The following is a 12,946-nucleotide window of genomic DNA, read 5'->3' on the forward strand; positions in this document are numbered from 1 at the left end:
ATGGAAACCTAATTAAAGGCCCTGCAGGCACAACTGGTCATTTTATGCAGCCAAGCACAGCGCTCTCAAATCAAGCCAGTAATATGTACCATTGCTTTACTCTGTGCACTGAGGGCAAGGGGGGTGGGGTCTGTGGGCCTCCCTGACCAGCATAGTGTCAGCATTCAATATGCTGCAGACAACATGGTATTTCATCATTGTCATTTTAGCATACACAACTGCATTCTGGTATACTGAGATCATTCATATACTGTGGAAAAGTCAATATAATTGATCTACAATGCAAAGCGTGGAGATTGCAGAATAAATCTTCCGCTTTGAGTGAAAAGTTAAAAATAATAGTCCTTCATTAAATGCAGCATTAGGGACCTATAGCTTGTCTTTGTTTGGGAAGTGTAAAACTCAAATTAAAAAAAAGTTATTTGCCTCTATTTTGATTCTGCACTCTATCAGTAGTTTATATTGACACAGGATCAAAGGACTATGTGATTTAACATTGGATTGAAACCTGTTATGGCTGGTATTTAATACTAAACTAAGTAAAGACAACATGTTAAATATTTCAACATTATATTTCAGAAAATCTTTTGTTTTGGATATCGGACCATAATTAAATATAATAATAATACATCGTTTTTAAAATGTTGTATTAAGGGAGATTTGCATGTAAAAACCTCTTAGAAATGGGGCGAAGCCTGCGAGCTACTTCAGGCCGTCAACTCGAGCACTTATGCTGCATTCATACATAACGCCCCCTTGCCACTCTGCAACCAACCAAACAGAGTCTCCTTAATATGCCGCTCTATTTAACCTGCCAGATCTCTCTCCATGCATTGCTTGCTGCTGCTATTGCTGCAGCTACCTCTACGTAACTGCTTGCCTGCCCCACCACCACCCCAGCTTCCACCTGTAGGCTCGGGGTTAGTTATTTGATCATCACTCATCGTGCTATGTATATCTATGGAGTGATGATGCCCGAGCCTAGTCGCCAAACTCAACTATATGCTGCTTCTAATAAACATGTTAAAGGAACACGTGAGTTGTCTGACTGAAATAGTTATAGTTATTAAGCTAAACAACTGTGTTTTACAGCTCTACTGATAGAATTCCTTGACCTAAAGGCCTTAACCTAAAGAAGTGTTGAGTTAGGAGCAAATGCCTCACTGTGACACCCAGGTCTCCCAGCAGATAACCAACACCACTTCCAGTCCGACATCAGGTCTGCTGCCTGATTCTGTTCCCCTGGGATGAACGCTTCAGATGTGTGTGGGACCACAGCAGCCGGTCGAGCGTTTTATCAACGCTTGATGTAAGCTGCTGCCATCATGCTGTCTCTCTCTTACTGAAACATCTGTTTGCCTCACAGCGGACAGCTCCAGACAGTTTATGTGGAGGGACGTAGGTTTATTTTTTCTGATTGTTTTCATGTGGAGCAGTCCCAAGGGGAAAACCAGGAGAAGAACCACGAGAAGGCGCAGCCCCCCCTCTGAGGAGCACAACACATGTTCTGATTAACATTTCCATTCTGGCAGAGCACAGCTTTAGCCTCTGCTCCTAGTACTAGACTCCTGGTGCTAGGATGGGTTAAAAGCAGAGGCCACATGTCACTGTGTGTGCTGTGTGCTCTGCATGGGTGACCATTCATCTCTCCCATTCTATTCTATTCTAGTGGCAGAATCCAGGTAAATTAGAGACTGGATAGTAGGCGGTGCTGAAAGGTTCTGAACGAATGTCACCGTGTGGAGTTCATGTCTACTTTAAGGGGTCCAAAACACTACAGGTGGTCCAGGTATTTAGTTGTTCTGGTACACTCCGGAAAGACAAGCAGAGGAATTGTTCTGTGTCTGATTGTTCCATATAAAAAGACATCTTACTCTTCAGTACATGTCTGGTAATTATTTCATTACATTATATTACATGGCATTTGGCTAACAATTTGATCCAAAGTGACTTACATACACCTGAATACCGTAGACATGCCTACAGGAGGAATGTGGGGTTAAGTCTCCTGCCCATGGACACTTTGACAAGGCCTGCAGAAAGGCCCTCGATGTACGTGGGCGATCTCAGTTTTCTAGGGTTGGAAAATCCTTTCTTCAAATCTTAACATAAACCCATCAGAAACAACTCTTAGAGGGGGACGCCGATACGAAGTCAACTAAAAGATGCTGAGTAGAGTTGAGAGGAGATTTGTGGATGAGTCTCTGTTGGTCCATCACTACAAGTGACACCTAGTCATTTGACCTGTTTTACAAAAGTATTGAGTGCTGCAGCTGAACCTACAAAGGAACACAAAGGTAATATAATCATCATTTTTATTTTATTTTATCACATGAACACTTTAACAATGTCCCTACTTTGTTGGATGAAATCAACATAGCATGGAGGCCAGGCAGTCATATAGCATATATATACACATCTAGAACTGTGTGCAGAGTAGCCGGAAGGATCTGGTCCATTATAAAAACACATTAAATAAATGGTAAGGCCTCCCGGTTGACTCAGTTTCATTTGTATGTGGAGTGCAGGCCCTGTGAGGAACACCAGCCATAAACATCTCTCTGTCAGAGAGGATATTGATGGCACAGGTTGGAGTTGGCACTGCTGGCGTGGGAGAGCGGAGGGGGGTAGGGGACATTGTCCCGTCAGGAGCCGATCAATGGTCACATCCTGTGAACCCTGCATGTAACACGGGAGAGTGCTCGCAGCACCCAGCCAGCATACGCAGGAGACAAAGACCAGCAGAGCAGAGGGATGTGGACTGGAGTCTGGGACCGCGACAAGAGGAACACCAAACACCTCCATGGGGTAGCCATACTGACACACGCAATTCCTGGGATGCTATTATAAACATGACGACGTGCACCAGGAGGCCGAGAGGGAACCCATACCACTGATATGTAAGTGCTGCTGAAGTCAATTCATTAATAGAGTCGTTTGATGTAAAGTAATGCAAGACATTGGTCAGTAAACATCAAGTAAACAGTTTCTGAGATGGCTCAAATTGGCACCTGTACATTCTTTTTAGTATTAATGTTGTTGATGGTACTGGATTATTGACCTGACAGAAGACCGCACTAAGCTCGGTGCATTTCATTTGCACACTCATTGAAGGGTCAATCCACCATGACATCTAACGTGTAAGTTATTTTTAGGGCTGCAGTTACATTTTAAGTTGTGTAAAATGTTTATATCCTCATGTGTTGCAGACGTAATGCATAGAAATTGGACACTGGTAATTGCAAGGACATACTTCACATGAGTACGAGTCCTCTAATGAATTTCTCAAACGTCTTGATCCTATGTTAAAACATGGTGGTTGAAGTTTCAAACACACCTAATCTCAATAAGACAATCTTTGGAGACATGAAGTAAAGTCCATTTGAATGTTGAAACAAACGCTGCAGTTCTACAAACTGGAGTCTAATGTAAACCCTAAATGCAAATCAAACCTTTGCTTGATTATTTCAAATAAAACCCAAATATGTAACCACTAATTCTCAGCAAACGCCATCTTTTGATGCTTCAAAGTCTCCATTTCCGTTAAGAGTGATATTTGTTTACATGGTGTTTTATTCCATAACATTGTTCATAGGATATAGTTGTTACAGGCAGTTCATACGTAACACATAGAGCCACAGTGCCAAGCCATTGACTTTCTGCTTCTCTTTGGTCTGGGGCTCTTTTTTGCGTAGGCTGTGCGACACATGATTGACAGTTATCTCCTTCAGTCAGAGATCAGCATGAGCCTGGCTCCAGCGGATTGGACGTACACTCCACTTGCTCTCTCATTGGAGCTGCTGTTGTGATGTTTGGAAGTTTCAAGGGGAGCTACATCAACTTCTAAACACTGGTCCAGTATGTATCTCAATATATTCTCAGTGTAAAAGCTTTGATTCTGTTGATATGTCAACAAATCCCATGTGCACATTCAAACAAACAATTCCTAATGTTTCACTCACAATAAACAACTGGTTTTTGATTTACTTAGCATTTAAAAGGAAACAATGTATTTGTGAGCTCTTTCAGTCGTCCTTTTTTGAGTTGGAACCAATTAACTTTAGGAATAGTAGTCGTGCATACACAGTTTTACATCTAAAGGAAGCCAAAGGAAATTGGGATCACCTTTTTACATGTCCGATTATCTGACTGCTTCTGTTTCCTGCCCCATTGGATTTGTCTTAGGTTGCTATGTCCCAAGATTTCAGTAATCCTTTTAGCAGCACACCGTTATCAATACCATGAGAGAGCTGATGGCCCATCCATCTTCTCCCGCTTATCCGTGGTCGGGTCGCGGGGGTAGCAGCTGATGGCCCAAGACACAAAAATAAAACTTGTAACCCGTCTTTTTCTCTAGAATTTCCCCTCAGCCTTGTCAGTAGCTCTGCTTTGTGAGGCTGATGTGTTCTGGTATTGTCTCCACAGTTTGAGGACATGTGGCAGTGAAGAGGTGAGAAGCTGACCATGGGTGACTGGAACCTGCTGGGCAGCATCCTAGAAGAGGTCCACATTCATTCCACCATCGTGGGCAAGATCTGGCTCACCATCCTCTTCATCTTCCGCATGCTGATCCTGGGGGCCGCTGCCGAGGACGTTTGGGACGACGAGCAGTCCGAGTTTGTCTGCAACACGGACCAGCCGGGCTGCAAGGCGGTCTGCTACGACCGGGCCTTCCCCATCTCCCTCATCCGATTCTGGGTCCTGCAGGTCATCTTTGTCTCGGCGCCCTCGCTGGTCTACATGGGCCATGCCCTCTACTGCATCCGATCGCTTGAGAAGGAGCGGCACCGCAGGAAGGCCCAGCTGAAGGAGGACCTGGACGAGTTTGAGCTGGATTCGGAGGAACATAGGCGTCTGGAGAGGGAGCTAAGGAAGCTGGACGAGCAGAAGAGGGTGAAGAAGGCTCCTCTCAGAGGCTCTCTGCTGAGAACCTACATCATCCATATCCTAACACGCTCTATGGTGGAGGTGTGCTTCATCCTGGGTCAGTATGTACTCTATGGTGTCCAACTGGAGCCCCTCTATAGGTGCGAGAGGCTGCCGTGCCCTAACAGCGTGGACTGTTACATCTCCAGGCCCACGGAGAAGACCATCTTCATGGTCTTCATGATCGCCATTGCTGGTGTGTCACTTTTCCTCAACCTTCTGGAAATATCCCACCTGGGCATCAGGAAAATCAAACAGACACTGTTTGGAGAGAGGTACACGGAGGAGGACAGTTTTATTTACAGGTCCAAGAAGAAGGCGTCTTTACCGCACCTGTGTGTGACGAGTAATGCGTCGCCTCACAACGGGCCCCTGACTCAGACCTTCAAAGTGATTCCAGAGGCCGACATGAAGCCTCCTTACTACAACAGTGGGCTCAAAGCCAACCACGACACCACGAGACACAACAGCCTGGCCTATGTGGGACACACTCAGACCAACTATATCTGTCCCCAACCCAGGATGCCACCTAGGTCTGGCCAGAACTGTGCAGCCCCTCAAACCCATGGGGGTCAAGAGGTCCACATGGCTATGGTGGACCACCATCCAGCCTGGGCTTCGGCTGGAACCATGGTGGAGGGGAGTGTAACAGGCCTCCTCGGGGACCCTTGTGAGGGAGAACAGACTCACCCCAGCCACCTGGAGGCTCTGCTGTCCGCTAGCACCTTTAGGCCCAGCGCCATCAGAGACCTGGACGGGGACAATCGAAGGGAGTCGATGGCGAGCGAGGGGCTGATCCACAACCCGAGGAAGACCAGCTTCATGATCAGGCCTCCGTCCGAGAGCCTGTCCTCCATCAGTGGCTCCACCAGCCAGTCCTTACATTCCTCAGAGGAGTCCGATGAGCTGGGCTCCCTGCAGGGGGACATGCCCATGATGCCGCCTGCCGGAGGCCGGAGGATGTCAATGGCAAGTAAAGAGCAGAGTGTCTCGTGTCTCATTTAACAGTAGTCAGAAACATCGAAGAGAAGTTCTACAGAGCAGAGGGCTTCTGGTTTTCTGCTCATGCCCCACCAGGGTTTTATCCACCATTTATGTGCTGAGTACAACAGTTGTTACCAGCTGATAGGGCTGCACAGTTATTCAAATTGTATCAAAATATGGTCTAGTGGAATATTGAAATGGCAGGAAACACAATATTTGTTAAAGGGTAAATATGTGTTAAAATATCATTTTGAATGGAGTGTTGTAAAGCTGAAGACAGATCCCAGTTTATAAATTGTATCCCGCAGAAAAATATGTGTTTAGTAGGCTATAGATCCTTTAAAAAAAACCCACCATAATCATTTTATATATTTCTCAATGATATTGAGAACTAGGATTAAAGAATACTGAATATCGTGAATCATATCGCAATTGCAATATCGGACTAACTGAAGTTAGTTATTTGTGCAGCCCTACCAGCTGATATTGTATAATCAAAGAAGCAGGAAGATTACTCACTGGTAGAGTTATGAGGTTGAGCCAACACATCTGGGCGAGACAAATCCAAAGTGTTTAGAGAGAGCAGAAGAGGGTAGAGGTGCTTTGAATGAGACATTCATCTCTGCTGATTTGGATGAAGCCCAGTAGTTACAGACATCAGGAATCAGAACTAAAATAAGTATTACTACATCACATAGATAAACAATGATATCAATTATAAGAGGTGATTAAATACATGTACAAATAAAATGAATGTGAATGTGACACAGCATATCTTCATGAATTTACGATAGAGAAAACACATTAATTAGAACAATTCAGTTGAACGTAATGTTCTCTTGTCTGACTGTGTTCATATGTTCACGATACATTCATGTTCTGTTGATCTGTTGAAACACTCCACCATCCCCAGCTACACCCAGTCTGAACCTGTCCTCCTGTCCTTTCAGAGCATGTTTCTGGATATCTCCTCCATCATGAAGAAGTGAAGCGTGGAGCCTCACATCATGGCGTCGCAGCTGTGTTCCGCAAACTTTATCAGTGGTCCAGCCGGCAGCATGGAGTCATGATGGGGACTAAGCCAGTGGAGTCAGCCATGATGGGACAGCGGACTCAGCGCCGTAGGAACACCAGATTTGGAATCGAAGCACCTTAGAACGTCTACTTGTTGGTAGTAAAAGGAAAGGATTGTGTTTATTTCTAATGTGGATCTTAATGGCTGATCATGGAGCAAACTGCTCAGAGGATCTACTAACTTGTGTAACATGGACGTTATGATCTTTTTCTAACACTTGATTAGAGTCATGTGTATCTGTGTATAGTCATTTATATACGGTCATTTCATGAGAGATGATGATGCTTTGTATTGTATTCACATTAAATGCTTCTTAACAAAACAGCAGTCACAGTGTGAGCAGACATTGAACACAACACCGGAGAATTCTCATGCTTTTTGTTTTATTTCTCAAGAAAAAATGCCTAGACAAAATGCTGTTTTTTCTCTTTAAAACCCTTTTCATATCAAATTAACAAAACATGACATGTTGCACAATATTTACAAATAAATCTAAACAAAACACAACTCATTTTGAACATTCAAAGATAAAAAAGGAAATGAAAAATGCTCAATCTGCAAATAACAGTCATGTTGTAGGTACAGGTAAAAATAAGAACACGTAAAAAATGGCTCACCAAAAATCTACAAATACAATGAAGTAACCACTGTAAAAAGTTAGAAACAACGCCACAGAAACTGTCTACACGGCTATCATATAGTCCGTACCCATACAAAGAGGTATGCTGAAATATCCAGGTAGATAAGTGCTTAGTCTGTTCTACAGAGGTTTAAGAAAACCTCAAAAGTCACAATCTGAGATGTAAGTGGCCCCGATTCTGTAAACAGATTGGATTACATAAGTACTTCCTTTAGTCTGCCACTATGTGTTGTGATTAAAGAAAGCATTTGATTCCAAAATAGTTAAAGGAAATGTCTTCCCTGAAAACCACTGCTCATGGTTTAAATAAATAACTGTGCCAAGATAAGAGCTGCGTTCAAAGACGTATGGAAGCTGGACACTTCTATGAAGATACATGCTAATATAACTGTTCAGAGTAGCAGTCACAAGTTAGTGGACGTGAGTTATATGAAGTCATAGAGATACTGTGTAAACCAGGGGTTCTACATCACCTACCACACATTCACTATGGCAACCATGAATGTATAGAGTAGTCCAGGGACAACGTAAGTCAATTGGATTTTTACATTGGATTTTGGAATATTGCAGAAAATAAGATCTGTGGCCCTGCAGATATTAACACCACTTTATGATTTTTGAAGCGTCAACGCAATCGGCAGAAGTAAAACGCTAACGTTAGGATATAAATAAACTACAACACAGTCACATGACTTAACACCACCACCGCTAAGCTAAAGGCGACTAATGTTTGGCTTAATGACGTTTAGCAGTCTCATTTGGTCACTTGTTAGCAACCGCTGTTATTATGAACAGCGGTTGCTAACATAGAAGCTACCGTCACAAGTGGGCTATTTACTGACATATTTTATGTTGTAGAACAAAATGTGAACATCTCTTTAGCAAGTGTTGGTCACAGACCTTATTTCAAGCATTTACCAAAAACATATTCAAAAAACTTCAAGACGAGGGAACCAGAAGTGCTCAAATGCTAACTGATTTCCGCATTGTAGGACTCTGCACCGCGCTATAGCTTCACATTTCTTTCAAGTTCCATCCTTGCCTGTGTTAGCTAATCTGGTAAATGTAACAGCTTTCATTGCTGTCATTTTCATTTTGTGGCATGCTAATGCAGTTTTAAGTGCAAATTGATCGTAAACTTCAGCATTGCATTACTGCACGATAATAAAGTCTACGATGGATTATCCATACCTTCACTTAACCTTTGTACCATAGCGAAGTGTGGTTCAAACTCCATCAGAAAATGAATAAGAGACAAAGTGTGTGCTTATTGGTTGGCAGTAAGATCACATTTGGAATTTATAGTCAACAGGGCAGACCGAAAAAAACAAAAAAAAACACTGGTATTCTCAGTATTCATATTTTACATCTTTGAAGTGCTGCCTTCTATTTGTTCGATAATAATAAAATAATACATTTAAGGGATGTTCCTTTGTGACACATTAAAGTGACCCTTAGTGGTCAATATTAAATCTTAAGTCAGAAAAAATCATATGAAAATATACAGAAATATAGAATGCAGTCATGAAATCCAGAACCTAGCTGATTATAATGAAGTGGCATTTTCTTTTTATTATTATACGACAATAAATTATAGTTCATTTTACATCTAGCAGTTTTGATTTTAAGATTATTTATTGCTCAAAATGTTGTTTACATTTGTGTGATTATTTTTCATGGCTATATTCTGTCTATATTCATGTTGATAGATATTTTATTTATTGTATTTATATGAACCTTTAGTCACAAAACGGGGCTGATTACTTATTACTCTGCATGACTGGAATGCTTATGAATATTAAAGGAAAAAGAAAAAAAAATGATCACAAGGTTTGACTTCCTGTTAAAAAAGAAAGCTTACCAATGAATAAATAGGGAGTGGACTGTTGCGATGCAGTTTCCATGGAATGAAATCATTTGTTCCCTCGTGATAGTTTGGCCTCTTTAAGGCAAAACATTGTAGCTGCACTGTCAGATGCTTCTTTCTCTCACAACACTATTACATGATGTCAATTTAAGCAAGCTTAATTCCCAGGTCTTATATATCTTTACAAAACAAAAAGGTCATACACAAAATTGTAAACATACTCACACCTCTTGTAAGTTAAAATATTAAACTTAACTAAGAACATGTGAGACTTGTAAATAAAGACTTATTTTCATGAAGAATACAAAAATGAACAACCATTAACAAATCAACTCTAAGAGAGGGAAGCAACCTACATTTACATCTAAGCAATTTCCTCTACACCCGAACCCCCACCCCCCCAACATCAAGAGTCCAAATAAATAAAGTTCACATTGAGGAATAAAATAAAAATGTGAGCAGTGTTCTTCAGTGTACTCTGAGCATCAGCTCATTGTGGGGTTAGCATTGGCTGAAGGGAAACCTTCCTCTGAAGGCAGATTGACTTGTTCATTTCTGATCTGTTAGAGCTGCCATTCTGAGTAATGTAGTTTAGTTCTATTTTTCAAATACAATATTTTACTTATTTTTTAAACTAGGAGTATGGCATCATGGAAATAACAGCTCTTATTTTGAAGGGCCAATAATGAGTGTCTAGTGTACGGAGGAGGATTAAAGCCACATGTCAAATACATATTGAGTATTTTATGTTTCATTTGGAGATTAGAGTCAGAATCTTCGAAGAAATGTCAGAAGTCTAAGAAGTATGGGTAAGTATGGGTACTTTTAAAGATCCAATAACCAAATAAAGTCTTTAAAGTCTGCGATTAAAGTCAGAAATAACATTTTAAATGATGAGTTAAAAGTCAGAAGAACGGTTAACTATAACTCATCGAGCAATAACTCTCTAGGTAGGTAAGGTCTGATAGTAGGTCAGACTATAAGGTCAACATTTAGATTTTTTCCCCCCACAATTCAACATTTAATCTGATATCTGACCTTTTTCTCCAAATTCTGATTGCATTTTAGAAATCTTTATTTAATATGATAATTCTGACTTTAACGTGACATTTCTAATAATTCAAAAATAGTTCTCATAATTTTGATCTTATTCTTAAAATGTTGGCATTATTTCTCAGAGTTCAAAAATGAATCTCAGAACTATGGCTTTAAATAAAAGAAATCTGACTATTTTCCTAGAATTCCAACGAAACTCTCTAAATCTATTTTGGTCAGAACTCAATACACATTGGCCTAAACCTCCTCCGTACTGGTGCAGTGAAATATAACCAGATTGTACTTTGACCTGCTGAAAGTGGTTTCACTGACCCCGCTGCACCAGCCAACCCCCCCACCGAGTGCACTCCCCCAGCCACGTGCCCCACCATCGACGTTTCACCGCTGATGAATTTGGCGTCTCCCTAAATCGATACCGTGCCAGTGTGTTTGTTTGGAGCTCTGAGCCTCACACTCCATGAGGGACACTGATTGGTCAGTGGGAATTGATCATGTTGCTCTGTGTTTGAACAGATTCAGTGTGTTACACCAACACACTGAACCAAATACTTTCATTAGGGGTATTTGTCTTATGTACAATACAAGAACAGTGCAGCTAAATACATCATCACCGTAAGTACAGACACTAAATTCTACTTTAAGACAATACATAAACAAAGAGAGCACTTATGATCCGTCTAGCTGCTGTTCAAAGACCACACCAGGGTGTCCTTTACATTTAGACCACTTCCATTTCCACAGCATATCTGTGTCCTCTCTTTACACACTCTGAAGTATGTTCTCTGTTTTCCAGGGGGCTAATGTTAGCTATATTTCACTTGACCTAATAAATAAAATAGCAATAAAGAAGAAGTTGCATGAGAAAATAAATCCTTACATTGAATATCATGTCTGTTTATATTTTAAGGATTTGTTTTCATTCATTGGTCATTTTAGTTAAGTGTACCAATGTGTAAACATTTCAACCTTTTAAACGTTTGAGATCATTTTAATTTAGCACTTCCTGTCATTATATTGTAATGAATGGAGGAACCAGCACTAAATACATTTATTGTATTCTTTATATTTGTTTCATTGTATGCCTGGCTGTAATTTAAAACTACATTTTGTCTGTTTTGGTCATTAAAACTTATGTTACTACTTAAGTCAAATGAAAATAAATGGTACCATTTGGACTGTATGAAAATGATTTGGAAACCATGAAGCTGCAAAGCGAAGCGTTTGAAACCGCGTATTTAACTTTGACTAGAACCAAAGCAGAAGTACATGAATGATCTAACAAGCTCAAGCTATTTTCAACATTCCTACATGTTGACTGAGCATGACTGAAATAAATCATCTATGCTCAACCCTAACCCTAACCCTAACCCTAGCTGAGGAACACAGGAGCATGCTATGGAAAAGTCAGTGTAAATGTAGTCAGAAACGGTGTGGTCCTTTAATCTATCCGGACCCCCCTGTCTCCTCCTGGAGGGGGGGCAGTGCTTTGTAATGTATTTCTGTCTCTTAGCGCACGTATGAAAGAAGGCAGAAGAGAACTGTGTAAAAACGTCCATCTGAGAAGTCCATGTGAAATTTGACCAAAGAAAGTTTGCATAATGAGAGTCATCTGACCGCGTCATCCAATGAAAATTGTACAAATACACACCTTTGGTAACATTTTACTTTAAAGTCCTGTAACCCTCAACAGTTAAAACACATGTTTATATGTACCAAAGTAAGTATGAAGCGTTGACAGGACTGTAAAGTAAAGTGCGTGTTTACAGGGACATTAGTGAACATTCTGAGGAATTCCTGAGTTTAGCCTCCCATGATGCACCAGGGAGGGAGGGAAGCAGACAGGAAGTGGAGTCGGGATGAGACAGAGAGACAGGAAGCTGCCAGTACACCTGTTGGACAGTATTGCTGATAAGACAACGATGTGTCATCCATTACAAAACAAAAAATCAAGGTATAGACAGTGTGAGACTCTAGGTCTGCTCCTCTGTTGTACATTTCTCAGTCATTTCCTGACAGAAGTCCACTGTTACCGTAGGGCTACATACTTCCTCATTGGGCCCCAGCAGCAGGGGACACTCGGGGCTCCGCCTCCCCTCCCGCCCCCCCTCACCGAGACACGCAGCGTTACTTTGTTTGGACGCAGGAGAGCGGGAGGAGCCCCCGTGGTCAGAAGGCGATGCTGGGCTGGAGGTGAGGTCGATGCTGGCGTGGGCGAGGGGCTGCGTGCCCTGCACCTCCCTGCACACCTGCTGCGAGAGGAAGGACAGGTTCTGCCACAGCTCCGACATACACACCTTCAGCTGGTTCCGCTCGCTCAGCAGCTTGTCCTTCTCATTCACCTGAGAGACACAGGAGCAGCAGGTTAGGAGGACAGCAGGGCCAATCAGAGTCTGACATT

The 12,946-nt window shown here is 41.8% G+C and overlaps 2 protein-coding genes across 2 annotated transcripts in view; one reads left to right on the top strand and one right to left on the bottom strand.

Annotated features, from left to right (window-relative positions):
• Nucleotides 1-965: 965 nt before the first annotated feature.
• LOC117536270 (gap junction alpha-10 protein-like) lies at nt 966-7,312 on the top strand. The gene is made up of 4 exons (XM_034201068.1): nt 966-2,900; nt 3,732-3,858; nt 4,426-5,895; nt 6,861-7,312. Exons 3-4 carry the CDS (start codon nt 4,465-4,467, stop codon nt 6,897-6,899), a joined length of 1,470 nt encoding a protein of 489 aa, XP_034056959.1. The 5' UTR covers nt 966-2,900; nt 3,732-3,858; nt 4,426-4,464; the 3' UTR covers nt 6,900-7,312.
• Nucleotides 7,313-12,193: 4,881 nt separating this feature from the next.
• The window catches only part of LOC117536273 (transcription regulator protein BACH2-like), a 66,320-nt gene continuing 65,567 nt past the window's right edge, over nt 12,194-12,946 (bottom strand). Inside the window, exon 5 of the mRNA XM_034201070.1 lies at nt 12,194-12,887. Coding sequence (XP_034056961.1) covers nt 12,519-12,887 — 369 coding nt within the window. The 3' untranslated portion in view covers nt 12,194-12,518. The remainder of the gene's footprint in view (nt 12,888-12,946) is intronic.

The sequence above is a fragment of the Gymnodraco acuticeps genome, unplaced genomic scaffold (assembly GCF_902827175.1).
Source record: "Gymnodraco acuticeps unplaced genomic scaffold, fGymAcu1.1, whole genome shotgun sequence".
Classification (NCBI taxonomy): domain Eukaryota; kingdom Metazoa; phylum Chordata; class Actinopteri; order Perciformes; family Bathydraconidae; genus Gymnodraco; species Gymnodraco acuticeps.

Bases quoted from the DNA above. Each gene is read 5' to 3' on its own strand.
- LOC117536270 (XM_034201068.1), top strand. From the start codon at position 4,465: ATGGGTGACTGGAACCTGCTGGGCAGCATCCTAGAAGAGGTCCACATT. The intron at 5,896-6,860 runs GCAAGTAAAGAG...CTGTCCTTTCAG, and splicing joins GAGGCCGGAGGATGTCAATG to AGCATGTTTCTGGATATCTC.